A 26,551-nucleotide genomic window follows, 5' to 3' on the forward strand; every position below is an offset into this window, starting at 1 on the left:
TGGTCCTCTTTTCAGAAACTTCCACCGAAGGCTTCTGCCGCTGACCTTCTTATTGGTAGGATGCATAGACTCCCAAAGTCCAACCAGGCCCCTATCCAAGCACCGAGGGACACTCTGCTCAGGGTCCACTTTTTTCATATTAAAGAACACATTTTACAGGCTGCTTTGCCTTCCTCATCCACAGCTGAGTGACTGGATAACCTGCAGATATTTCTCCTGTGACGCTGGCCAAAAGGCATCTATTCCACCCAAGGAAATGTGCAATACAAATTGGGCTTTCCTACTAAGCTTATTGTAATGCGAAACTGCGCCATCGCAGTGATACCTTCAACCGAGGATGGTCCTGCTATTCTGAAAAAATAGGATTTTAATACCTATCGGTATAGCCTTTTCTTTTAGTCCGTAGGGGATACTGGAATGGTCTTAGTACCATGGGGTATAGATGGGGTCCATTGGAGCCTGGCTGTCACGATCCGGGTATCTGGACGCCATTATTTACCTTTCAGGTGTCTGCTAAGGCTGGCTCAGTGTCCTAGGCCCGGTTTCCAGCTATGTTGCTAGCATTTATATGTCATGTCTCATCCTGCTGATCCATGGATATTGTCCTTCCAATGCCCGGGCAACTGGCATGGCGTCACCTGCCGGCGGGGCCTCGGGCATCGTCTCCTATTCTCAACGCACTACAGGGTATGTGGCACTCTTCACCTACTACGGCCGCGGCCATCCATGCTGGAGGTTTGAGACGCAAGTCGGCGTTCTCTGTGTTCACCGCCGCCATTACAGAGGAATCTCCATGTGGTGTTACAAACAAGGTTTCCCTCCACTGGCCGGTATGGGCGCAGCCATCTTAGTTTCAGTCACATGATCCTGACCTCCAATCCATAGCTCCGCTGAAGTCTGACTAATTGCTCATCGGGTCTGGTAAGGACATTCCATCTCTGGGACATTAAGAACTGTACCTACTGCTACCAGTACCCTGTGGCCATTACCAAACCCATAGTTATCCAGGAACTGTTTTATCATATCTGCTGTATATCTTCATTAATTTATCACTGCTGTGAATACATGGAGTTCTGTTAATAAACTTTTATTGACTTTTAATCCTGGTTGTCGTGGTCACACCTTCGGGCAACCTTTCTACATCTTACTCGTATGTCCAGGGGTCTGATTAAACCTCCAAAGTTTAGCTTCACCTCAGCCCCTACAACTGAGGCTTCCTCCTGTCAGCTCAGTTGTGACACTGGCACTTTAAAACTTCTTCAGAGTGTGCTGGCTCCTCCCCTATATGCCCCTCCTGTAGACTCAGTCTAGGAAAACTGTGCCCGAGGAGACAGACATACTTTGAAAGGCGGAAAAGAGACAAGAAAGTTGTGAGAGAACGAACCAGCACACAACATAACAAGAGGATAGCAACACTAAACACAACTTGAAAATAGGGACAGCAAAAGCAGACCCAAACTACAACACACAAGAACAACTTGTGCTAGAAAATATCAAAGCATAGAGGCCCAGTATCCCCTATGGACTAGAAGAAAAGGATTTACCGGTAGGTATAAAAATCTTATTTTCTCTAATGTCCAAGGGGATACTGGGATGGTCTTAGTACCATGGGGAAGTTCCAAAACTCCAAACCGGGTGGAAGAGTGCTGAGACCCCATCAGAACTGATTGACCAAACTTAAGGTCCTCAGTAGCCAAGGTGTTGAACCTTTAAAACTTTACAGCGTGTTCGAACCCAACCAAGTAGCTGCCCAGCATAATTGCAAAGCCGAGACACCCCGGACAGCCACCTAGGAAGAACCCACTGACCGTGTGAAGTGGGCCTGAACAGACCTCGGCAGCGGCAAAGCCGCCGAAGAGTGAGCCTGTTGGAACGTAAGCCTGATCCAACACACAATAGACTACTTCGACGCAGGACAATCAATCTTTGAAGCATCATAGAGAACAAAAAGCGAGTCTGATTTTCTGAGACGAGCTGGCCTCTTGACATAAATCTCCAAAGCCCGAACCACGTCCATGGACATTGGTGTAACAGATGTGCCAGTGACAACCAGAACCACCATCGCCCAATTGATATGAAATGCTAACACCACCTTAGGCAAGAATGTCCAGCGAGTTTTAAGCACCACTCTATCCTCATGAAACACCAGAGAAGGACTCTTACAGGATAAGGCCCCTAATTTCAAGGCCAACAACATGATAGCCTGTCAAATACTCCATGTCCACCTTGTGTAAATGTTCAAATCAAACCGATTGGAAAAAGGCCAGAACCAAATTGAGAACTCATGGCGCTGTGGGAGGAACAAAGGGTGGTCGAATATAAAGGACACCTGTCAAGAACATCTGGACCACTGGGAGAACAGCCAATTGTTCCCTGGAAGAAAAAGACAAGGCTGAGATTTGAACTTTTATGGAGCCTAAACGTAGGCCCACATCCACAACAGCCTGCAGGAAGTGCTAGAAATGTCCCAGATGAAAATCCACAGCAGAATACTGTTGACCCTCACACCAAGAGACACATTTCTTCCATGTGCTTTGGGTCACTGCACCCCAACCATGGAGGCTTGCATCCGTTATCAACAGAATCCAATACTGAATTCTGAAGTGTCGACCCTCCAGGAGGGAGATCAGCAACCACCATAAGAGGGAAATACTGGCGTTTCATGTAAGGCATATCATCTGGCGTATGTGCAGATGTGACCCAGACCATTTGTCCAGCAGATCCAGCTGGAATGGTCATGCATGGAATCTTCCGTACCGAATTGCGTCATAGGAGGCCATCATCTTTCCCAGTAAGCTTATGCAAAGATGTACCGAGATTTTGTTCAGCTTCAAAATGGAACAGACCATCGTATGAATTATCTTTGCCTTGTCCATAGGAAGGAACACCTTCTGAAACACCGTGTCCAATATCATTACCAGGAACTGAAGCCTCTGCATAGGTTCTAGGCGGGATTTCTGCAGATTGAGAATCCACCCGTGATCCGTGAGTAGTCGTGTTTGAAGGCTGATCTTTTCCATCAACTGTGCTCTGAATATAGCCATTATGAGGAGATCGTCCAAGTATTGAACAATGTTCACTTCCTGCTTTTGGAGTTGTAGCAACATCTTTGTCATCACCCATGATAACAACCTCAGTGCTGTTGATAGACCAAAAGGCAAGGCCTGGACCTGGTAGTGACTGTGCTGCAGTGCAAACATGAGGTAAGCCTGAAGAGGCAGCCATATTGGGATGTGATGATACGCATCCTTAATATCCAGAGAAACCAGGAATTCCTCTTCTTCCATGTCATGCTTGGCTTGAGTTGGGGATCTGACGACTGATAACTGACTAAGGGGGCAGCTATCAGCAAAGGAAGGAAACGAGGTGGCTGAATGTAGTTCTTACTCATGGATTGAACACTTAGGCCCGAAGATGTAGAGGGGTAGGCAATGAGGACAATGACCGTGAACGATACACTGAAGAAAGAGGAATTCAGTTTTAATGAGACCTCAATTATACACAACGACTAGGAGAAAGTCTGAGTGAATTCTGAAAGACGAAAGGTTCATGACTTGTAAACGATACTGAAGAATACTGAATGAAGAAGTGACTTGTGATTTGTAAATGATGCTGAATAATACTGAATGAAGAGATGACTTGTGATTTGTAAACAATGCTGAAGAGAGGATCGCTGTGAGCACCATCAGCAAATGGATACCCTCTACCAGATAGAGGGCCCAGTGGTTAAACCACAAGAGCAGGTGGAGCAAAGGACTGCAATAACAGAACTGACCACCAGGCGGACACAACAGAACCAGGATACCAGGGGTTAACCTGGGAGTGCAGAGCGCAGGGCACCTTACAGCAGCAAGTAACTTGAAGTACTGGCAACATAGCTAAGCATTAACCCCTTTTTATAAGGGAAGCCTGTACTGGATTGTCAGGAAGTGAACTGGGATACCTATTGACTTGGATTGGTCTCCAACATGGTGGCTCCCTGCACAGAGGACACATGTGGAACTAGCACAAAGCCACTACCTCTGGCCTCAGCCTCCCAGACGCTGCACTCCAGCAACAGGACACTTGGAAACAGACACCTCCGGCTGCCATGCTCCGCTCCCCAGGACCCGGACCCCGGCCTCCAGACACCCGGCAGCCGCACCGGAGGACCTTGCTGCTGTAGTTCCTATCCATTGCAGCGACACCAGCCAGCTAAGAGGAAGGCCACAGGGACCAGAGCCGGAGGTAAGACTCTGGATGCTGACAGTACCCCCCTTTTTAGGGTGGTCTCCGAACACCCACGCTGCTTAGTGGGATTCTTGGCATGAAAGGCACAACTCAGTCTAAGAGCATGAACATCCTCTGCAGCCACCCAAGATCTTTCCTTCGGACCATATCCTCTCCAGTCTATGAGATACTGGAGACGACCATACCTCTTGCGGAAGTCAAGAAACTTATGAACCTCAAATTTCTTCCTTTTGAGCAGCTTAAACCTTGAGAGGTTAAGGGAAAGCTGCCCGAAAATAATTTAGTACAAAAGGCTTTAGCAGAGAAATGTGAAAGGCATTGAGAATTTTCAAATAGGGAGGCAGTGTCACCTTGTAAGAAACAGGATTCAACACTCTTTTGATAGGATATGGACCGATGAATCTTGGAGAAAACTTTTTGGTAGGAACTTTGAGTCTGAGGTTTCTGGTGGATATCCAAACACGATCTCCCACTTTGAGACTAGGAACAGCCCTATGTCTCCAATCAGCGTAGGTCTTTTATTTCTGGGAAGTCTTAAAGTAGCGCCTTATGAATTTGTCTCCAAATCTTAGTGAACTTTCGAAGAGCGGATTCAGCAGCAGGAACCTCAAGAGGTGGGAGAGATTAGAAGGAAGGAACTCGTGGATGAAAACTATAGTTAATGAAGAAAGGAGTGGAATTTGTAGAAGAATGATATAGGTTACTGTATGTAAACTCAGCAAATGGGAGGTAACACTTCCAGTCTTCCTGAGCAGGGTAGATAAACATCTGTAAGAAAGTTTCCAGATCTTGGTCGACTCTTTCAGTCTGTCCGTCAGTCTGGGGATGGTAGGCTGAAGAGAAGTTCAACTTGATTCCTAGGACAGAGCTGAGAGCTTTCCAGAACTTGGCGATGAATTGAGGACCCTGATCAGAAACTATTTCCTGTGGAAGGCCATGCAAATGAAAAATCTATGAGAAAAACAATATGGATAGCTGAGGAACAGAGAGAAGAACGGTGAGGGGTATGAAGTGAGCCACCTTCGAAAATCATTCCACAATGACCCAAATGGTGTTGTGCCCTCTGGAGACTGGCAAATCGGTTATGAAATCCATAGAGATGTGAGTCCAAGGCTTTTGAGGTGATGGAAGTGTATGAAGAAGACCCAAGGGAGATGTTTGTGGACTTTTATGTTGAACACACTTGGAACAGGCTGCTACAAATTCAAAGACATCCATTTTAAGATGAGGCCACCAGTAGAATCGCTGAATGAACTTGAGAGTCTTAAGACCACTGGCATGACCCATGCAAGATAAAGAATGAGCCACGTAAGCTATTTCCTGCAAAATTTTGGTGCTACAAAAAGTTCTCCCCAGAGGAGGTAGAGGAACGGTACGAGTTGAAGCAAATGAAGCCGGATTCAGAATAAATTGTTTTTCAGAGGAGTTGAGTGAATCAGCCGTTTGAAAAGAATGAGAAAGTGCATCTGCTTTTCGATTTAAGGTTCCTGGACGGTTAAAGAGTTTGAAGGAGAACCGAGAGAAGAAGAGAGCTCACCTGGCTTGCCATGGGTTTAAACAACGAGTTTAAACAATGGGTTTAAGCCATCATGGAAGGACTTGGAGAAGACGTGATGGGAGAAGATTCTGAATGATCAGGACTGGGGCTCAATGTTAGTTAATTAGGAAGAAGAAAAAGGTCTCAAGTCAGTTTGAGAGGTTTCCTGTTGAGGACGAGGTTTAACTTTCTTATGAGATGATCTTCCAGTTCTGCCCATTCTTCAGTATAACATTACGGAGATTAGAGAACAAGGCCAGGAGGCCAGTAGTGACATAGCAAAAGTATTGAAGTGTGGAAATAGGGAGACATCAGTGAGCATAGACCCCCAGTGGCCATCGGTTACAGAAACATTGTGAGGTCAGTTGTTTATGGGTAATAGCAAGAAGATGCCATCCTTGAGCGGTAAAGTAATTTATAGGAGCCAGCAACTGGAGCCTGCTACTGTCCTGGACACATGGACTGTTACGCCGTAGCTATACTGAAGCCCCAAGAGCGCTAATTGGATCTTACCAGGATTGAGGGGAGCAGGAGGGAAAAAAAAACAAGCAGCAGTCAAACAGTACGGAGGATGTAGTCAGCACAGTCTGCCACCAGAGGAAGCCGACAGAGCAGGAGTGGAGGCCAGGCAATAATAATAATAAAAGCAGTTCAGGCGACCACTTACTGCCCAGGTATTGCCGCAGCGGCAGAAGTCCCTGCCGGAAATCACTGAGGCTGTAGTGAAGGGCACTGATCATGGGCTGGCAGTGTCTGTAGCTCCCAGAGAAGCGGCTGGTTTCATGTGGCTAAATTGCCAGTTTTCAAGATGACCACTTCTGGCAGGGAAGCCCAGATCAGAAAAAACTGGGCGGATGAACCAGGTACTGACCTGGTTCATCCGCCCAGTTTTTTCTGATCTGGGCTTCCCTGCCAGAAGTGGTCATCTTGAATACTGAACAAGACAGGAGAGGAGAGGGTACTAGGATGCAGTGGCACAGGGTAGCGTATCTGGCTGCACAGGAACCCCACGTGTATGTCCTCTATAAAACACAGCTTCACCAGATTCCCCCGTAGCACCATGTGTTAGGAGGAGAGGGGGAGATGCTGGAACACTGCTGGAGTGATGACAGACAATCGCTCCGTGTATTCCCCGCTGCCACGACTCAGGGCTTCAACGGCCTGACAGTAGGAGAAGGTAGGCTGCAGGCGGGTGAGCTGACTAACCTGACGCGTCCCTGCTGAGGCCACCAATCCCCGTAGTATGCACCGCATCAGATGCCGGGAAAGCAGCTCCGCTCTGTGTCTCCCGCCGCAGTCACCGCTGATCCCCAGTCAGCCTCTCCCCACGACCCCAACAGCATAGTTAGGCACAAGAGTGGACAGGGCGCACAGCCCATGGTGAGTAGCAGTGCTACCTCACTGAGGTCCAGTCTGTGGTGGGATCACTGCACAACTTCAGTCCGCAGCTTCGGATCCGGGTGTAGGCCGCAACCTGCAAAAGCCAAATGAATGGCTCCCCGGCGCCGTAACCTACACACCGGGGTGTCAAAACACACAGAGGGGCAAGAAAGGGCCTGGAAGAACCCGTATGACAGCTGTAAAAGGCAGAAAGGACCTATATAAGCAGGTGCTCCTTTATCCTGCTTTCTGCTGCTTTTCCAGTCAGACCCCCCCCTCGTGACATCTTTTATTGATGTTGAAAACAAAAGTAATGTAGATTTTCGGACCAATCTAAGACCTGCAAATCTACTTTGGAAGCCACCTCTTTTTTTTTTTTTTTTTTAAACAGTCCCCAACTGGACGAGGATAATTGGAATTCCATTTCTTGGAATTCTAACTTCCTACTGGGCGTAACCCAAAATTTCCATCAGCTGTTTTGGGATGTTTAAACACAGTTGCCTTAGTTTTTATAGTTTTTAACACAGGCTCCGCTGCCTTTTCTAAAGATGGAATGGCTTACATAGAACTAATTAGCTCAGGTATGTCAGGTATGTCCAGACCTTCCGAAGTGCAATGAGTCCTCATCCTCCAACGAATCCTCATCTAAAACATGTGTAGACTGTGAAGATGTTGTATCATGTCTATGTGATTTACTTACCACCAGCCTTTCAGCCTGCTGTTTTGAGAGGCTGACAATTCCCTAGGTGTATAAACCTCAGAATGAATGTTGCATGTATGGGTTAATAGGGAATAGCTACATTGGATAATGTCTGTGCAAAGTAGCCCATGAAGGTTTACCAGAACCCGTGCCTGCCTCACTTGTACACGTAAGTAAGCGTTGTCGCGATCCGGGGGCAGTTGTTGGAGCGACTCTATGGTGCGTATAAGATGCTTTTTTAGAAAGATCACTCAAAAAAATTAGTAATACTATAAAAATAAAATAAGAAAACTTATGGCTCCTGCCGCACCAAACAAAATAGACGTTATGCTAAGAACTTACCGTTGATAAAGTGATTTCTCCTATGTCCACAGGTATCCACAGGATAACATTGGGATATGCCGAAGTGACAGCGGAAATGGCACCAAACAGTCACAAGCTTTCTGGCCTCCCAGGATGCATTGGGGCTCTTGCATATAATCCCGCCCACTGACTCAGTCAAATAAGTTGTTTCCACAGCAATTTAGGCAGGAACATCATGTAGAACCCTGTTCAGGCGATAAGAACACACATGCACACCCTTCCATACAAGAGGGAAGAGGTTTAGTGATTGTAAAGATCCTCAAATCAGGTGCGTCAGGGTGGGATTCCTGTGGACATAGGAGAAATCACGTTATCAACGGTAAGTTCTTACCATAATGTCTACTTCTCCGGCTGGGTCCACAGGTTATGCACAGGATAACATTGGGATTCCCAAAGCCATTTTTAGTGGTGGGTACGCTCCTGATTAGACAGGAGAACCTTTCGTCCGAATTTAGCGTCATGAGAGGCAAAAGTATCCAAGGCGTAATGTCTAATGAAAGTGTTTATGGAAGACCATGTGGTTGCCTTACAAATCTGTTCTGCTGAAGCACCATGTTGTGCCGCCCAAGAAGGACCTACCTTATGTGTAGTGTGCAGAGACATTGGCCGGAACAGGGAGATCAGCACGAGAATAAGCTTCTGAAATTACCATTCGGAGCCATCTTGCCAGCGTCTGTTTACTAGCAGGCCATCCTCTTCTGTGAAATCCGTAGAAAATGAAGAGAGAATCTGTCTTTCTGATGGCACTAGTACGATCCACGTAGATTCTTAACGCATGGACCACGTCCAGCGACGCTTCTCCCGCAGAAAGTCTCGATACCTGAAAAGCCGGGACTACAATCTCTTCGCTAAGGTTCAATTTTGAGACCACCTTCGGAAGATAACCAGATCTAGTTCTGAGAACTGCTTTATCTGGAAAAAAGATCAGAAAAGGAGACCTACACAATAGTGCTCCTAAATCTGACACTCTTCTAGCTGACGCCATTGTCAGTAGAAAGAGAACTTTAGCCGTCAACCATTTAAGATCTTCTCTCTTAAGAGGTTCAAACGGAGGTCCCTGAAGGATTTTAAGAACCAGATTCAAATCCCAGGGAACTGCAGGAGGAACAAAAGGTGGTTGAATGTGTATCACTCCCTGAAAGAAAGTACGCACATCCTGTAAGTCAGCAATCTTTTTCTGAAACCATAAAGTTAATGCTGATACCTGAACTCTCAAGGAAGCCATCCAAAATCCTGGATACTTTAAAAGATCTTGGATCCAAACTTCTTTCGCTACATCAATGAGTATAGGCTTGCCATATTCGATGATAAATACGAGCTGAAAAAGGTTTTCTTGCTCTAAGCATAGTTTGAATTATTTGTTTTGAAAATCCTCTTGCTTCTAAGATAGAGGTCTCAACAGCCATGCCGTCAAAGACAGACAATCCAGATGACTGTGAAAACAAGGACCCTGCATTAGTAGATCTGGACGTTGAGGGAGCAGTATTGGAGAGTCCACGGACATCCTTAGCCGATCTGTGTACCAATGACTTCTGGGCCAAGCTATTACAATTATGTCTCCCTTTGCTTGCTTTATTTTCCTCACTACCCTGGGTAACAGGGAGACTGGAGGAAACAGATATGCAAGACAAAACTCCCAATTCACTGACAGTGCATCTACAAGGATTGCTCCGGAATCCTTTGTTTTTGATCCGTATATCGGAACTTTGTTGTTCAGATGGGATGCCATGAGATCTATCTCTGGCAACCCCCATCTGTTTACTATGGTCTGAAATACTTCTGGGTATAATGCCCATTCGGTTTCCTGAATGGTTGTCGACTGAGAAAATCCGCTTCCCAGTTCAGCACTCCTGGAACAAACACTGCTGACAATGCTGGGAGATGGAGCTCTGCCCACCTTAGTATGTGAGTTACTTCCTCCATCAATCTTTTGCTGTGAGTTCCTCCCTGATGATTGAGGTACGCTACCGCTGTAGCATTGTCTGAACGGATCTGGACTGGTCTTCCTTGCAGACTGTCCTTTGCCTGAACTAGAGCAATGTATATGGCCCTTATTTCCAACAGATTTATTGGCAGGCGACTTTCCCTTATGGTCCATTTTCCCTGGAACCAGAGGCTTTCGAACACCGCTCCCCAGCCCTGAAGACTGGCATCTGTTGTCAGGATTTGCCAATCCGTTACCCAAAAAAGGTCTCCCCTTGCTTAGATGGTCTGTCTGTAGCCACCAAGCTAGAGACCTTCTTACGTCTACTGGAAGATTAATCATCTGTCTTTTTATTGTCAGATGTCTTCCGTTCCATCGGGTCAGAATGAGAAGCTGTAGAGGTCTGGAGTGGAATTGTGCATATTCCACCATGTCGAAGGTAGACACCATCAGACTCATCAGTCACATTGCTGCATGGACTGATATAGTCTGACTGCAGCAACTCCAGAGTCATTACTTGCACCTTCGATATCTTTTTCCATGGTAACAAAATTCTCTGTAGACCTGAATCCAATATGGCCCCCAAATGAACCATCCATTGTGACGGACTCAGACGACTTTTCCCAGTTTATGAGCCACCCGTGTCTTTGTAGACAAACTATTGTCTGTTGAAGATGGCTCAAAAGTAATTCCTGAGATTGTGCCAGGATTAAAAGATTGTCAAGGTATGGAAATATTCTTATCCCCTGCTTGAGGAGATAAGCTGCCATAACCACCATCATTTTGGTTAACACCCTGGGGGCTGTTGCTAGCCCGAAGGGCAAAGCCTGGAACTGAAAATGTTGCTGGAGGATGGCAAACCTGAGGTAACACTGATGGGACCGCGCTATGGGCACATGCATGTAAGCATCCTGTATATCCAGAGATACCATGTAATCTCCCGGTTCCATGGCCAAAACTATGGAGCATAATGTCTCCATGTGGAACCTTGGAAACCAAATGTATTTGTTTAACATTTTGAGATTGAGAATGGGTCAGAATGACCCATTTGGCTTCTGCATCAAAAATAGATTGGAGTAAAACCCCTGTCCCCATTGTGTCGGGGGTACTGGGATAATTACACCAGACTGAAGCAGTTTCTGAACCGCTTCCTGCAGGGCACTGCCTTCGAATCTATTCGAGACGGACTGGTGCAAAAAAACCTTTGAGGAGGCTGCCTCTTGAAGGGGAAACCATAACCGAGAGATACCACCTTCTGCACCTAAGCATCTGTCGTCAACTGCTGCCATATATGTGCAAATTGAAGGAGTCAGCCCCCAACCCTGGAATCCTCCAGCTGGAGGCCAGTACCCTCAGACTGATGGCTTCTGTTCTGGCTTGGAAGCCGGCCGTCTATTGGCCCACTGCTTCCTACCCCTAGTTGACTTATTGAACTGGGGCTGCTTAGGTTCCTCTTTCCCTTTTGCTCTGCCTTGCCATCGAAATGGACGAAATTTCAAACCCCTAGTCTTAGGGTTATAACTAACCGGAAGTCTGACCTTCTTGGATTCAGCTTCCGATTCTAGAATATCTGTCAATTGTTTTCCAAACAGAATATCACCAGCGAAAGGCAGAGCTTCCAGAACCTTCTTGGATTCTGCATCCGCTTTCCAAGTACGTAGCCAAACTGCTCTGCGAGCAGCTACTGTCAAGGCTGATGCTTTAGAAGCAATTGTACCCATATCAAGTGCTGCTTCTTCCAAATATTGCGCAGCTTGTTTTATACGGACTATAAGAGATTCCGCCTCCCCTGTGGAAGGGAAGAGGCCTTTTTCTAGTTTCTCCGCCCATTCTACCATCGCTCTCGTCATCCAGGCTGAAGCCATAGCTGGCCTTACCCCCGAGAGAGAAAAAAATATTTTTCAATAAACCATCTATTCTTCTATCTGTAACATCAGACAGTGAAGTAGACGGCAATGGTAAAACAGATTTACGCACAAGTCGCACTACATGTGCATCTACTTTAGGAGGAACTTCTCTTTTTGAACAATCCGCAGCTGGAAAAGGATAACAAGAATCCCATTTTTTCGGAATCTTATATTTTTTACCAGGCGTATCCCAAGGTTATTCCATCATTTCCGTCAGATCTTCTGATACTGGAAATTCAGTCCTAACTGTCTTTGTTCATTTACACACAGGTGCTTTAGATTTTGACACTGTCTTGGCTGATTCCTCCAAAGAGAGAATAGCCTTCATTGCATCAATAAGCTCAGCTATATCCTCTGAGCTAAAACCCTCCGACTGATCATCATATGGGGTATTAGAATACACTGTATTCTCATCTGTTGTATCATCTTGTGTAGTCTGGAACATGGATGTATCTACCCTGGTCCTAACAGCCTGGCTACTTGTAGAAGCTACTGGAACCAAATCATAAGGAGGGAGTATGGGTTAATAGTGTAACCTATTCCCTGGGGTGGAACTGCAGGAGTTAATCTGTCCAATATTGCAGACAAGGTCTGCGCGAACATACTCCATGATGGCTCTACTGGTTGTTGAACTGGAGCCTGCTTTTTACTTTGCCGATACGCATAACAGTTTGTACATAACCCATCATAAGTAATAAACTGTTCCAATCCTTCTAAAATCCCTGTTATACAAAATAAACATCTTAAGGATGTAGGAGTGCCTGATAAATTATCCTCGTCACTTTTGCCGCTCACAGACATAGTCAATTTTTCCGTGTTTACCAACTACACAATTTGTGACTGAGAATCACACACACACACACACACACACACACACACACACACACACACACACACACACACACACACACACAAATATATAGAAGTGAAATCAATCTGACCACAACCGTGCACCTGAATTGAGGTTCAGAATAAAACTGACAACATATAAAAGTCAGCAATCATACTAGCATTCAGTCACATGTTAAATATTAAACATTGTCATATGAGAATATAATCAACCACAAACAATTACTTTACAAGTAAGTAGGAGTACAATTGCTGTATTTATGTTTTAACAGCTATTATAACAAGTTTTTCAGACATTTTTGTAGAAAACAACAGTAGTGTACAGGCCTCATATGCAATATGTACCAAAATTAACAATTCATACTAACAAGTAGAAGGAATTTTAGTACTGTATAACCCTTACTCAGTAGAGTGGGATACAGGGAGACTCACCCCTTCCATGATCGATCAATACGCTCGAAAGACGCTGAATGGATTCAGACGCTACTAGTGTACACTACCGCTCCGGTAACTGATGAGAGACACAGACGCTCAATAACGGACACAGACGCTCAGTGAACGATAAGTGTATGCAGACGCTCCTGTGTGCGACCCGGTCTAGGCGGAAACTCTAGTGTACACCAAGCTGCGACCGAGTACCCTCGTTGTAGCATCTGAGACGGAAGTGAGGCCATCAGTTTATGGACGGGAGACGCGTGGAAACTGGTCATGAACTGGGGGGAGGGGCGACCAGGAAAGCGTCTGACTCCCCCTGCTGACATAAACTCTAGGGATCGCGGCCTCAACCTAGTCCTGGCGCCTATGGTCCCTAAAGCATAGCGCTGTCGCACTTAAGAGTGGTGGCGCATCAACCACTGTTTGTAGTCTCCTCCAATACAGTGCGGCTGTGTCCGGAAACCCCTAGTAAAAGGAAACCGATGCCTTACCTTCTCCCCATGCTCCGGCCACAGCCTGGTAACGTCTGCTGGACCTGCTAGAACATCCGTCTCAGACGCCTGCTGAGACAGCACTGTACCGCGAAGGTAAGTGTTGTTGCGACCTGGTGGGGAGTTGTTGGAGCGACTCTTTCTAGTATGCATTTAAGATGCTGTTAAGAAAGATCACTCAAAACAGACTATAAAAATAAAATAATAAAAGCTTAGGACTGCCCTAACAGCAGCCCTGTGACCATGGTCCGGCTCCTGCTGCACCAAACAAAAAACTGATTTGACTGAGTCAGTGGGCGGGATTATATAGAGGAGCCCGATGCATCCTGGGAGGCCAGAAAGCTCGTGACTGTTTGGTGCTATTTCCGCTGTCGCTCCGGCATATCCCAATGTTATCCTGTGGATAACCTGTGGAACCAGCCGGAGAAAAACTGATTTGCCTGAGCCAGGAGGCGGGGATAGATGGACAGGCCTGTTGCATACTGGGAGGCTGAAAGCTTTGACAGTTTGTTACAAATCTCGTGACTGTTTGGTGCTATTTCCGCTGTCACGTCATCATATCCCAATGTTATCCTGTGGATAACCTGTGGATCCTGCCAGAGGAACATATATATATATATATATCTAAGAGGATAGAATTTGATCGGTGTTGTTACACTGTTTTGTTTGCAGGTTACTTGATACTTTTGTCCCCATTGGTTACTATAGGTCACGTGGACGAGGTTCTCTCCGTGTCCCCGGACGTAGCGTGTGTCAGATGACGTCACTTTGATGCGCTGGAGTGAGCGACGGATGGCGACATGGACGGTTCCACCGGGTATATTAACGACACGGGACATGCACATGCGTGTAGATGGTGACACTAAAACTACTGCATGATCATTGTGAATGTCTGAGGTATTCATAGATGTGTCCAGCACATTTTATTAGGGGGTGCACCGTCGGAGGGGCGTGTCTAGCACCATCTATTGGCGGTCAACGCAATATAAAATATCCACCCTTGTATCAATCCTAATAAAGCAGATACATTGTCAGATGTTGTGGTGTGCACCAAGCAAACACCCCTGATGCCACTCACTGCAATTACACTGCTCCTCCTCAGCCTGGTCTGGCTCCCCCTCTTTTTCCCCTGCAAGCTGCAGCAGCTTACTTACAAGTCAGTCACTCACTGACACTGACAGTCGCAGACTAGTACTGCTGCTGCTGAAAAAACTAATGATGTGTCAATGTTGCCGCCGACCGCCTGCCAGTATTGAATTTGTCTTCCTAAGAGGAACGCTGGCTGCATGCTGATCCTCATCAGTGGCTGGCGTTGGCATAGCATAGAAGGAGAGAGGTGGGCATGTGGCGGGTGGGGGTGCGAGCAGCATGATGTAATCACATCACATCACGCTGTTTTTGTACATGGAGGTGGAGCCGGGAGTTTGAAAGCCGTGGCAGTGGCACCCTTGATTAACCCAAGCATCCGGTCAGTAATGCAGTCCTGACAGGGTGCAGCGCAGAGGGGACAGTAATCAGCCTGTTCGGCGATCGCTGCATCAGGCATGTGAGATCGGGATGCCAAATATTAGGGGGTGCCTGTGCGCAACAAGGACCCCCCCACCCCTGCGCACACCTATGGAGGTATTGATACAATGCAAATTTGTTGAGATATTGTTTCTTTTTCAGATGGAACCATGGGTCGTGCACGTGATGCAACTGGCAAAAGGGAGCCACTGGTTTTGTCCGAGACCGGCATTTGTTTGTTGGTGATCCCTTGTAGACAGTGAGTAGTATCCATCTACAGTGGAAGAAGCATGGACACCAAGAATCTCAGCGGCAGAACAGTGGGTGAAGTAGATCATAACAAATCGGGACCACAGGCATTTAGGGCGCCTAGCAACCACCAATCGTTACAAACCCATCAGGAACTGCACCAACAGTACAATGCCGGACCCAGCCAAGCAGTCCCACAGTCCCAGATCTGGTGAATAGGAGGGCCACGTGAGATGTGGTGGCACGTCAGACTGGTGCTCTGAAAACCTATCCAAGCCTTTCAGCCACTGTTCTGCCGCTGAGAGCAAACCTAAAGTTTAACACTAATGTGATAGCTGTTTTTATTGTAATTATTTTGAGCAATAGAGTAGGACCTGCAGTATAGTGGGGTTCCTTGACGGGGGCTGCAGGCTTAAATGCATTGAGCAATACATGAACTAAAACGCCACTGTTTATTATTGTTAGTTAAAATAGTAATGCAAGACACATTTATGTATGTAGTAAGGCTACTTAGATTGAGCAATATTTGATCTGACCATTACATTCCCTAAAGTCATAACCTCAGAACTGCACAGAGCAGGAACTATTATTCACAAGTAATTAGGAATGTGTTCATCATGAACAAGTCCACAATTACCGTCTGAAGGTTACACAATTATTTCAAGTCTACACAACTGATATTTGAGGATAAAGCCTTTAACAGAAAACACCCCTGAAGAAGTCACTATTGACGAAACGCGTTGGATGATACGCAATTTGTATTTAGAGTGAATTGGCAGTGGATAAGAACAAGCCCACCCATGTAAGGGTGACAACAATTGAAAAATGCTTGTCTTATGATTATACAGATATGTACTTGTGATAAGCTTTTAATCTGTTTTACTTGTAGTCTAGATTCAAATTTCATTTTATTTCTGAATCTCATACGAATTGTATTTGGTGAGCTCAGGTCTACTGTATAGCAGGAAATATTTCATACCTGCATCATCTAACAAAATGCATATAAATTAGGCACTCCACAAAAAACTTTACTAATTATATTTTATACATATATACACATTTATATATAATCACTAATAATAAACTTCTGCTTGTTACTTTTAATAACATTATAGTGTTGTGTGTAATAACTCTCTACATGTGATATTTGTCATGGATAGCCTTATGTTAGAAACACCCAACTGAAAACAGGGCTGATGGCGGAGGAGGGTGTAGGATAAGAGATTGCTGTAGTGACTGATTAATGACAAAATGTGACTTCTGTAATAAGTGTTTATTACTCACCTGTGCTGATATCTGTAGGGATCTCCTCCTCCTTACACTGCTGATCACCCCTCACATACGTCTCTTCTTCTCCCTCTGCATCTTCTGCCTTTATATCAGTCACATACGTCTTTTCTTCTCCCTCTATATCTTCTGCCTTCATATCAGTCACATACGTCTCTTCTTCTCCCTCTATATCTTCTGCCTTTATATCAGTCACATACGTCTCTTCTTCTCCCGCAATATGTTCTGCCTTCATATCAGTCACATACGTCTCTTCTTCTCCCTCTATATCTTTTGCCTTTATATCAGTCACATACGTCTCTTCTTCTCCCTCTGTATCTTCTGCCTTTATATCAGTCACATACGTCTCTTCTTCTCCCTCTATATCTTCTGCCTTTATATCAGTCACATACGTCTCTTCTTCTCCCTCTATATCTACTGCCTTCATATCAGTTACATACGTCTCTTCTTCTCCGCCTATATCTTCTTCCTTTATATCAGTCACATGTGTCTCTTCTTCTCCCTCTGTATCTTCTGTTTTAATATCAGACAGACTTTCTACCTATAACAAAAAAAAAACTATAAAGACATTTGCATACAGTCAGACTAAACTGAGGTGAAATAGTATAATATCAGTGTATAAAACACACAGCTCCTCTACACATTATATAGTGACAGTCACTTTGTTATATTGGGGAGACCCTAAATCCCACCTACCTGATCCTCCTGTGGGATCCTGTGATTCTCCTCTGTACAATCCTGGGAATACAGAGGACGGGGACATCTCTCTGGGGTATCTCTGTTACTGGGCCCATCTGTAGGAGACACACAGTGACTGAGTACAGTGTATATATTTGATTATCAGATGATGTGTGTATATAGGGCCCCCATACCTGCTCTCCCCTGTACAATACATGACAGTCTCCTCTTACCCAGTGATGTGAGGGGCCGGTGATTCTCCATCATCACGTCCTTGTACAGACCCCTGTGTTCCTCTATATACTCCCCCTCCTGCATGGAGACAGTGACATCCTGACACCTTATAGGAACCTAACACCCACAGTGATACATTCATCACCCAGACACATCCCCTGGTGTTACTGTATAATGTCCCATTCCCAACAGTCACCTCTCCAGTCATCACCCAGACACATCCCCTGGTGTTACTGTATAATGCCCCATTCCCACCAGTCACCTATCCAGTCATCACCCAGACACATCCCCTGGTGTTACTGTATAATGTCCCATTCCCAGCAGTCACCTCGCCAGCCATCACCCAGACACATCCCCTGGTGTTACTGTATAATGTCCCATTCCCAGCAGTCACTTCTCCAGTCATCACCCAGACACGTTCCCCGGTGTTACTGTATAATGTCCCATTCCCAGCAGTCACCTATCCAGTCATCACCCAGACACATCCCCTGGTGTTACTGTATAATGTCCCATTCCCAGCAGTCACCTCTCCAGTCATCACCCAGATACATCCCCTGGTGTTACTGTATAATGTTCCATTCCCAGCAGTCACCTCTCCAGTCATCACCCAGACATGTCCCCTGGTGTTACTGTATAATGCCCCATTCTCAGCAGTCACCTCTCCAGTCATCACCCAGACACATCCCCTGGTGTTACTGTATAATGTCCCATTCTCGGCAGTCACCTCTCCAGTCATCACCCAGGCACATCCCCTGGTGTTACTGTATAATGCCCCATTCCCAGCAGTCACCTCACCAGTCATCACCCAGAGACGTACCATGGTGTTACTGTATAATGTCCAATTCCCAGCAGTCACATCTCCAGTCATCACCCAGAGACGTACCATGGTGTTACTGTATAATGTCCCATTCCCAACAGTCACCTCTCCAGTCATCACCAGACACATCCCCTGGTGTTACTGTATAATGCCCCATTCCCAGCAGGCACCTCTCCAGTCATCATCCAGAGACGTACCATGGTGTTACTGTATAATGTCCAATTCCCAGCAGTCACCTCTCCAGTCATCACCCAGACACATCACCCGGCGTTACTGTATAACACCCCATTCCCAGCAGTCACCTCTCCAGACATAACCCAACACGTCACCCGGTGTTACTGTACAATGTTCCATTCCCAACAGTCACCTCTCCAATCATCACCCAGACACGTCCCCTGGTGTTACTGTATAATGTCCCATTCCCAGCAGTCACCTCTCCAGTCATCACCCAGACACATCCCCGGTGTTACTCTATAATGCCCCATTCCCAGCAGTCATCTCTCCAGTCATCACCCGGACACATCCCCTGATGTGACTGTATAATGCCCCATTCCCAGCAGTCACCTCTCCAGTCAGCAGCTGAATGATCTTGTTGGTGAGTTCTAGTATCTTCTGGTCATTGTGTCTCTTATGTATTAGTGTGTCAGTGAGTGAGGTAGAGGCACCGTGATGGGGCTTTAGGTCTGGCTTAGTCCACCTGCAACACGAGGATGGTTGCTGGGGGTCTCACGCTCACCGGATGTCTTCTTCACTATGGTGAAGTCCTGCTAAATGGGGGAGACATCAATATCACTGTAAATACTCCCAGATCTGCTCACCTCCCCAGTCATGTCCCTGTATTATTATTATTATTATAGATAATAGGATTTTAATACCTACCGGTAATTCCTTTTCTCTTAGTCCGTAGAGGACGCTGGGGATGCTTCAAGAACCATGGGGTATAGACAGGATCCGCAGGAGACATGGGCACTTTAAGACTTTGAATGGGTGTGAACTGGCCCCTCCCTCTATGCCCCTCCTCCAGACTCCAGTTTAAGTAACTGTGCCCAGGAAGACGGCCATTACGAGGAAATAATTTATTGTTAAACCATGGTGAGCATCTTACCAGCTCACACCTCCAGTATGGCGCAGAACGTTCCATTCAATAGAACACCAGCCGACGGCATGAAGAATATGAAGCAATATGCTGACATAAAGCATAACACAACCTGTGGGTAAACACAACCAATAACAGCATAACGCATGCCACAGCATGAATAACGTCAGCAACAGGCTGACTTAAACGCAACACACCATGTGTGTAACCATACCCAATAATTGCAGATACAGTACGCACTGGGACGGGCGCCCAGCATCCTCTACGGACTAAGAGAAAAGGATTTACCGGTCGGTATTAAAATCCTATTTTCTCATACGTCCTAGAGGATGCTGGGGACACTTCAAGAACCATGGGGTTTATACCTAAGCTCTAGAACGGGCGGTAGAGTGCGGATGACTCTGCAGCACCGATTGGCCCAACAAGAGGTCCTCATCAGCCAGGGTATCAAACTTGTAAAACTTTGCAAAGGTGTTTGAACCCGACCAAGTAGCTGCTCACCAAAGTCGTAATGCCGAGACCCCTCGGGCAGCCGCCCAGGATGCGCCCACCTTTCTGGTAGAATGGGTCTTCACCGATTTCGGTAACGCTAATCCAGCCGTAGAATGAGCCTGCTGAATCGTATCACAGATCCAGCGTGCAATAGTCTGCTTGGAAGCAGGAGCCCCAATCTTGTTGGGATCCTACAGGACAAACAGAGCCTCCGTTGTCCTAATCTGAGCCGTTCTGGCGACATAAATTTTCAAAGCTCTGACCACATTGAGAGACTTCTATTCCGTCAAGACTTCAGTAGCCACTGGCACAACAATAGGTTGGTTCATGTGAAACGATGAAACCACTTTTGGCAGAAAATTGCTGATAAGTTCTCAACGCCGCTCTATCCGTATGGAAGATTAAATAGGGGCACTTGTGGGACAAAGCCAAACTCTCAACAGTTCTGTGTCTAACAGTATTTCCAACGCCGACTACAGCGTCATTGGGATCAACAGTGATTCTGGCAAGTTCAGGAGCCAACCACTTTGGAGAATGCAACGTTTTGCACCACTTGGTTTCTTGACCTCGCCGTAATCAGGAGAGCGTCCCAGTACAGAATAATAACGACTCTTTTACTATCGAAGGAAAACCATCATACCGCCATCATTCCAGTGAATTGGTAATGACAATTCTGAATAGCAAACCCAGGTAAGCCTAATGCGGAAGAAACCTTAATTAGACCCCCTTTCTCCTTTTCCAGATTGGAGATTCCTGCCCTGAGAGATTCCAGCTTGTAGTTCAACTTCTTAAGTAGAAATTTTTGGGATTTTAGATATAGGATTGTTCTGACCGAGCCGTCCGGCCTCGGGAGCACGAAAAAGCTTGAATAACAGCTTTTTGTTTTTGTGACCGGGACAGCAGGACAATGACCTGATCCTGACACAACTCTTGTATGGCGTTGCATACTATCTCCCCATCCACAGGAGAATCGGTAAGGTCTATTTGAAATATCGGTGAAGGGAAACGTCTGGAAACTGCAGTATGTCCCCCTTGGGACTCTATTCTTAAACTCACTGGTCCATGTCCGTTCCAGGACTGACTAAAGAGTATTATACGTGGTCCCACCAGTGTAGACTCCCGCAAGATAGACCCAGCGTCATGCGGTGGATGTGGCAGAAACAGAGGAGGATTTCTGCTTCAGCAAACTTGAAAAGACTGCTGACCTCTGACCTTTTCACCATCCTCTACCTGCAAAGAAAGGGAAATCCGTATCTATTCGGTCGAAATGACTGCATCCTACAATAATGCATCACCAACCGTTGTGAGGGAACATAGGGCAAGAAGGTAGACTTACCAGTGGTATCTGCCGCGATCAACTTAACAAGACCATCCCCAAACCAGGTTTTACCTTCATAGGAAAGAGACTCCAGCTCTTCTCGGAGTCAGCCTCAGCATTCCATTGGTGAATCCACAACGCCCTCCTAGTCGAGACCGCCATGGAATTGGCCTGCTAACCCAAGAGTCCTATATCCATTGTGGTCGCACGGCAGTCTGCTGCAATGATATAGATATTACCCAACTTCAGGAATACCCTGCATACAACCACTCCCCTACGCGCACGTAATGCAAGTATAATCAATGTACAGGCGGACACATAATTAGAGTATCACATATCTTGCTGCATACGATCCTTTGTGACAGGGCCCCATGCAGAACATGGGGTGACTCTCACTTTATTCTATCCACGGCGGGAAAAGAATAAACACTCGGAATCCTCTTGAGGATTTGAAAATATCTGGTCACGGCCACTCAGCACATGAGAAGGAATAACTTTACCTCAGCATTCATTATAAATGTTTTATATATATATATATATATATATATACATATATATAATTTAAATACAGCTATACACACAAATATATATATATATATATATATATAAATATCCCTTTTGACAGGAACAGCAGGGTTCCTAGTGACGTTAATACGTTCTTAATGTGTATGAAACATGTACTGAATGCCGATTCTGTGGATCTAGTCAGGAAACATTATGGTCGACATAAGAAACAGTATTCGTGTCGATCTCCGGGAGTAGTAACTGGGCAAAGTATCGGACTTCTGGCTCTGCAAGGGGGGTGACGGCGGGCTCTGGGAACGAACATCTAGGCGTACCTAGCGTTCAGACCCTCTGGAGCTAATGGTGTCCAGTAGCCAAAAAAGCAGAGCCTTGAAACTCACAAAAGTAGATCTGACTTCTCTCCCCTCAGTCCCACAAAGCAGGGAGACTGTTGCCAGCAGTGCTCCCTGAAAATAATAAACCTAACAAAAAGTATTTTCAGAGAAACTCAGTAGAGCTCCCCTTTGTGTGACCAGTCTCACTGGGCACAGAATCTAAACTGGAGTCTGGCGGAGGGGCATAGAGGGAGGAGCCAGTTCACACCCATTCAAAGTCTTAAACTGCCCATGTCTCCTGCGCATCTCATCTATACCCCATGGTTCTTGAAGCGTCCCCAGCATCCTCTAGGACGTATGAGAAATTAGTAATGTCATGGTGACATTCCAAGATCCCCTCACCTCCCCAGTCATGTCCCTGTATTATTACTGTAGTTATACGTGATGTAAATGTGACGCTCCCAGATTCCCTCACCTCCCCAGTCATGTCCCTGTATTATTACTATATATGTGATGTCACTGTGACATTCCCAGATGCCCTCACCTTCCCAGTCATGTCCCTGTTATATTACTATAGCCATAACTGATGTCACTGTCACATTCCCAGATCCCCTCACCTCCCCAGTCATGTTCCTGTATTATTACTATAGATATAAGTGATGTCACTGTGACGCTCCCAGATCCCCTCACCTCCCCAGTCATGTTCCTGTATTATTACTATAGATTTAAGTGATGTCAATGTGACTCTCCCAGATCCCCTCCCCTCCCCCACTCATGTCCCTCTATTACTACTAATATAAGTGAAATCACTGTGACATCACCACCATTCCCAATGTATTATAATAATAATAATAATAATAATAATACCAGGACACCACAAGCTGCTGTCCCTGTATAATAATAACCATACACAAAAACCTGCTCCCCCCGTATTATACTAATAACAACAGTACACCCCATTCTGCTCCCCCTTTATAGTAATAATAAAATTACACCACAGGCTGCTCCCTCTGCAAAATAATAATATTAATAATAATAATAATAATAGGACACAACAGGCTGCTCCCTTCTGTATAATAATAATAATAATAACAACAACAACAACAACAGGACACCACAGCCTGCTACCCCTGTATAATAATAATGACAGGACACCACAGGCTGCTGACCCTGTATAATAAGTGAACACCACTAGCTACTCCTTCTTTAGAATATTAATAATAGGACACAACAGGCTGCACCTCCTGTATAATAATAACAACAAGTCACCACAGGCTGCTCCTCCTGTATAATAATAATAATAATAATAATAATAACAACAACAACAACAGAACACCACAGCCTGCTTCCCCTGTATAATAATAATGACAGGACACCACAGGCTGCTGCCCCTGTATAATAATAATAAGTGGACACCACTAGCTACTCCTTCTGTATAATAGTAATAATAGGACAACAAAGGCTGCTCCTCCTGTATAATAAATAATAATAATAATAATAATAATAATAATAATAATAGGACACCACAGGCTGCTCCCCTGTAAAATTATAACAACAACAACAATGCACACCACAGGCTACTCCCCCTGCATAATAGTAATAATAATAATAATAATAATAATAACAACAACAACAGGACACCACAGGCTGCTCTCCCTGTATTATAATAATAATAATAATAATAATAATAATAATAATAATAATAATAATAATAATGCTTCCCCTGTATAATAATAATAGGACACCACTGGCTGCTCCCCCTGTATTATAATAATAATAATAATAATAATAATAATAATAATAATAATAACTGTACACCACAGGCTGCTCCCTCTGTATAATAATAACAGGACACCACAGGCTGATCCTCCTGTATAATAATAATAACAACAACAGGACACCACAGGCTGCTCCCCCTGTAGAGTAGGATGCCACAGGCTGCTCCTCCTGTATACTAAGACAACACAAGATGCTACCCCTGTAAATTATGACTACACAGGCCACTCCCCTTGTATACTATGACAGCACAGGATGCTACCCCTGTATATTATGACAACACAGGCCACTCCCCCTGTATACTATGACAACACAGGCCACTCCCCCTGTATACTATGACAGCACAGGATGCTACCCCTGTATATTAGACAGCACAGGATGCTACCCCTGTATACTATGACAACACAGGCCCCTCCCCCTGTATACTATGACAGCACAGGATGCTACCCCTGTATATTATGACAACACAGGCTGCTCCTCCTGTATACTATGACAACACAGGCCGCTCCCCCTGTACAGCACAATGCCACAGGACACAACACCTGTAATGTCCCGTGTATACAATTATGGTAACGGCGGGGTCTGCGCCACATGTATGACGGTAACGGTGGGGTCCGCGCCACCTGTATTACGGTAACGGCGGGGTCCGCGCCACCTGTATTACGGTAACGGCGGGGTCCCCTGTATTACGGTAACGGCGGGGTCCGCGCCACTTGTATTACGGTAACGGCGGGGTCTGCACCACCTGCATTACGGTAAATGTGGGGTCTGCGCCACCTGTATTACGGTAAAGGCGGGGTCTGCGCCACCTGTATTACGGTAACGGCGGGGTCTGCGCCACCTGTATTACAGGAACGGCGGGATCTGCGCCCCCCTGTATTACGGTAACACCGGGGTCTGCGCTACCTGTATTACGGGAACGGCGGGATCTGCGACACCTGTATTAAGGTAACGGAGGGGTCTGCGCCACCTGTATTACGGTAACGGCGGGGTCTGCGCCACATGTATTACAGTAATAGGACACTAGAGTGTCAGCCACCTGTACAGGTATAATGCAGCACCAGAGGCTGCTCCAGGTGCACTATAACAAGGCACCAGAGGCTGCTCCCCCTGTAGTACAGAACCTGACACCAGAGCTGCTCAGCCTATAGAATAATAATAATAATATCATTACCTGCTGCCAGACACAGCAATGGCTGCTCTCTGCTCCTGCTGCCTTGTGGGAATGATAGAAGGAAGGCGGAGCTCAGACCAGGGGAAAATGGCCGCCGCTCCTGACGTCACTACACGGCCAGGGAACCTATTGCTGCTGCCGGACTGGTCTACAAGAAAATGGCCGCCGGCCTCCTGCACTGAGGACACGTGTGTTAACATTCCTTACATAGGCCGGGGCTGTTTGGCGGGGTGTAGTAAGGGAGGACCCAGTAACCAGTAAGCAGCCTTTGCCAATCATGCCCTACTTCCTGCCTGTGCGTTCCAGCTTACTTCCGGACTGTGCGGTCCACATGCAGGAAGTGAGTTTTCATCAACTGCTGCAGCCTCGGCTCCCACTGAGTGTCCGTGGAAATCAGGTAATGACGTCTTACTATACAGGGGGAGCAGCCTGTGGTGTCCTGATATTATTATTATACAGGGGGAGCGGCCTGTGGTGTCCTGTTATTATTACTATACAGGGGGAGCAGCCTGTGGTGTCCTGATATTATTATTATTATTATTATTATTATTATACAGGAGGAGCAGCCTGTGGTGTCCTGTTATTATTAGTACACAGGAGGAGCAGCCTGTGGTGTCCTGTTATTATTACTATACAGGGGGAGCAGCCTGTGGTAACCTGATATTATTATTATACAGGGGGAGCGGCCTGTGGTGTCCTGTTATTATTATTACACAGGGGGAGCGGTCTGCGGTGTCCTGTTATTTTTACACAGGAGGAAGGGCCCGTGGTGTCCTGTTATTATTATTATTATTATACAGGGGGAGCAACCTGTGGTGTCCTGTTGTTGTTGTTGTTGTTGTTATTATTATTATTATTATTATTAATAATATTATAATAATACAGGTTAAGCTGCATGTGGTGTCCTGTTATTATTATTATTATTATTATTATTATTATACAGGGGGAGCAGCCTGTGGTGTCCTGTAATTATTATTATTATTATTATTATACAGGGGGAGCAGCCTGTAGTTTCCTGTTATTATTATTATACAGGAGGAGCAGCCAGGGGTGTCCTGTTATTATTATTATTATTATTATACAGGGAAGCAGCCTGTGGTGTCCTGTTGTTGTTGTTGTTGTTGTTGTTATAATACTGAGGGAAAAGCCTGTTGTGTCTTGTTATTATTATACAGGGGAAGCAGCCTGTGGTGTCCAGTTATTATTATACAGGGGGAGTAGCCTGTGGTGTAATTTTATTATTATTATTATTATTATTATTATTATTAT

The 26,551-nt window shown here is 45.7% G+C and overlaps 1 protein-coding gene across 1 annotated transcript in view; it reads right to left on the minus strand.

The window, feature by feature from the left end:
* LOC135035822 (oocyte zinc finger protein XlCOF6-like) overlaps window positions 1-26,551 on the minus strand; it is a 46,030-nt gene that overhangs the window by 8,469 nt on the left and 11,010 nt on the right. The window contains exons 2-3 of the mRNA XM_063954375.1: window positions 25,283-25,320; window positions 16,856-17,399 (exon numbers count right to left, since the gene is read on the minus strand). Of these exons, the coding sequence (XP_063810445.1) occupies window positions 16,856-17,399; window positions 25,283-25,320 (582 nt within the window). The remainder of the gene's footprint in view (window positions 1-16,855; window positions 17,400-25,282; window positions 25,321-26,551) is intronic.

The sequence above is a fragment of the Pseudophryne corroboree genome, unplaced genomic scaffold, assembly GCF_028390025.1.
Source record: "Pseudophryne corroboree isolate aPseCor3 unplaced genomic scaffold, aPseCor3.hap2 scaffold_613, whole genome shotgun sequence".
NCBI classification, from domain to species: Eukaryota; Metazoa; Chordata; class Amphibia; order Anura; family Myobatrachidae; genus Pseudophryne; species Pseudophryne corroboree.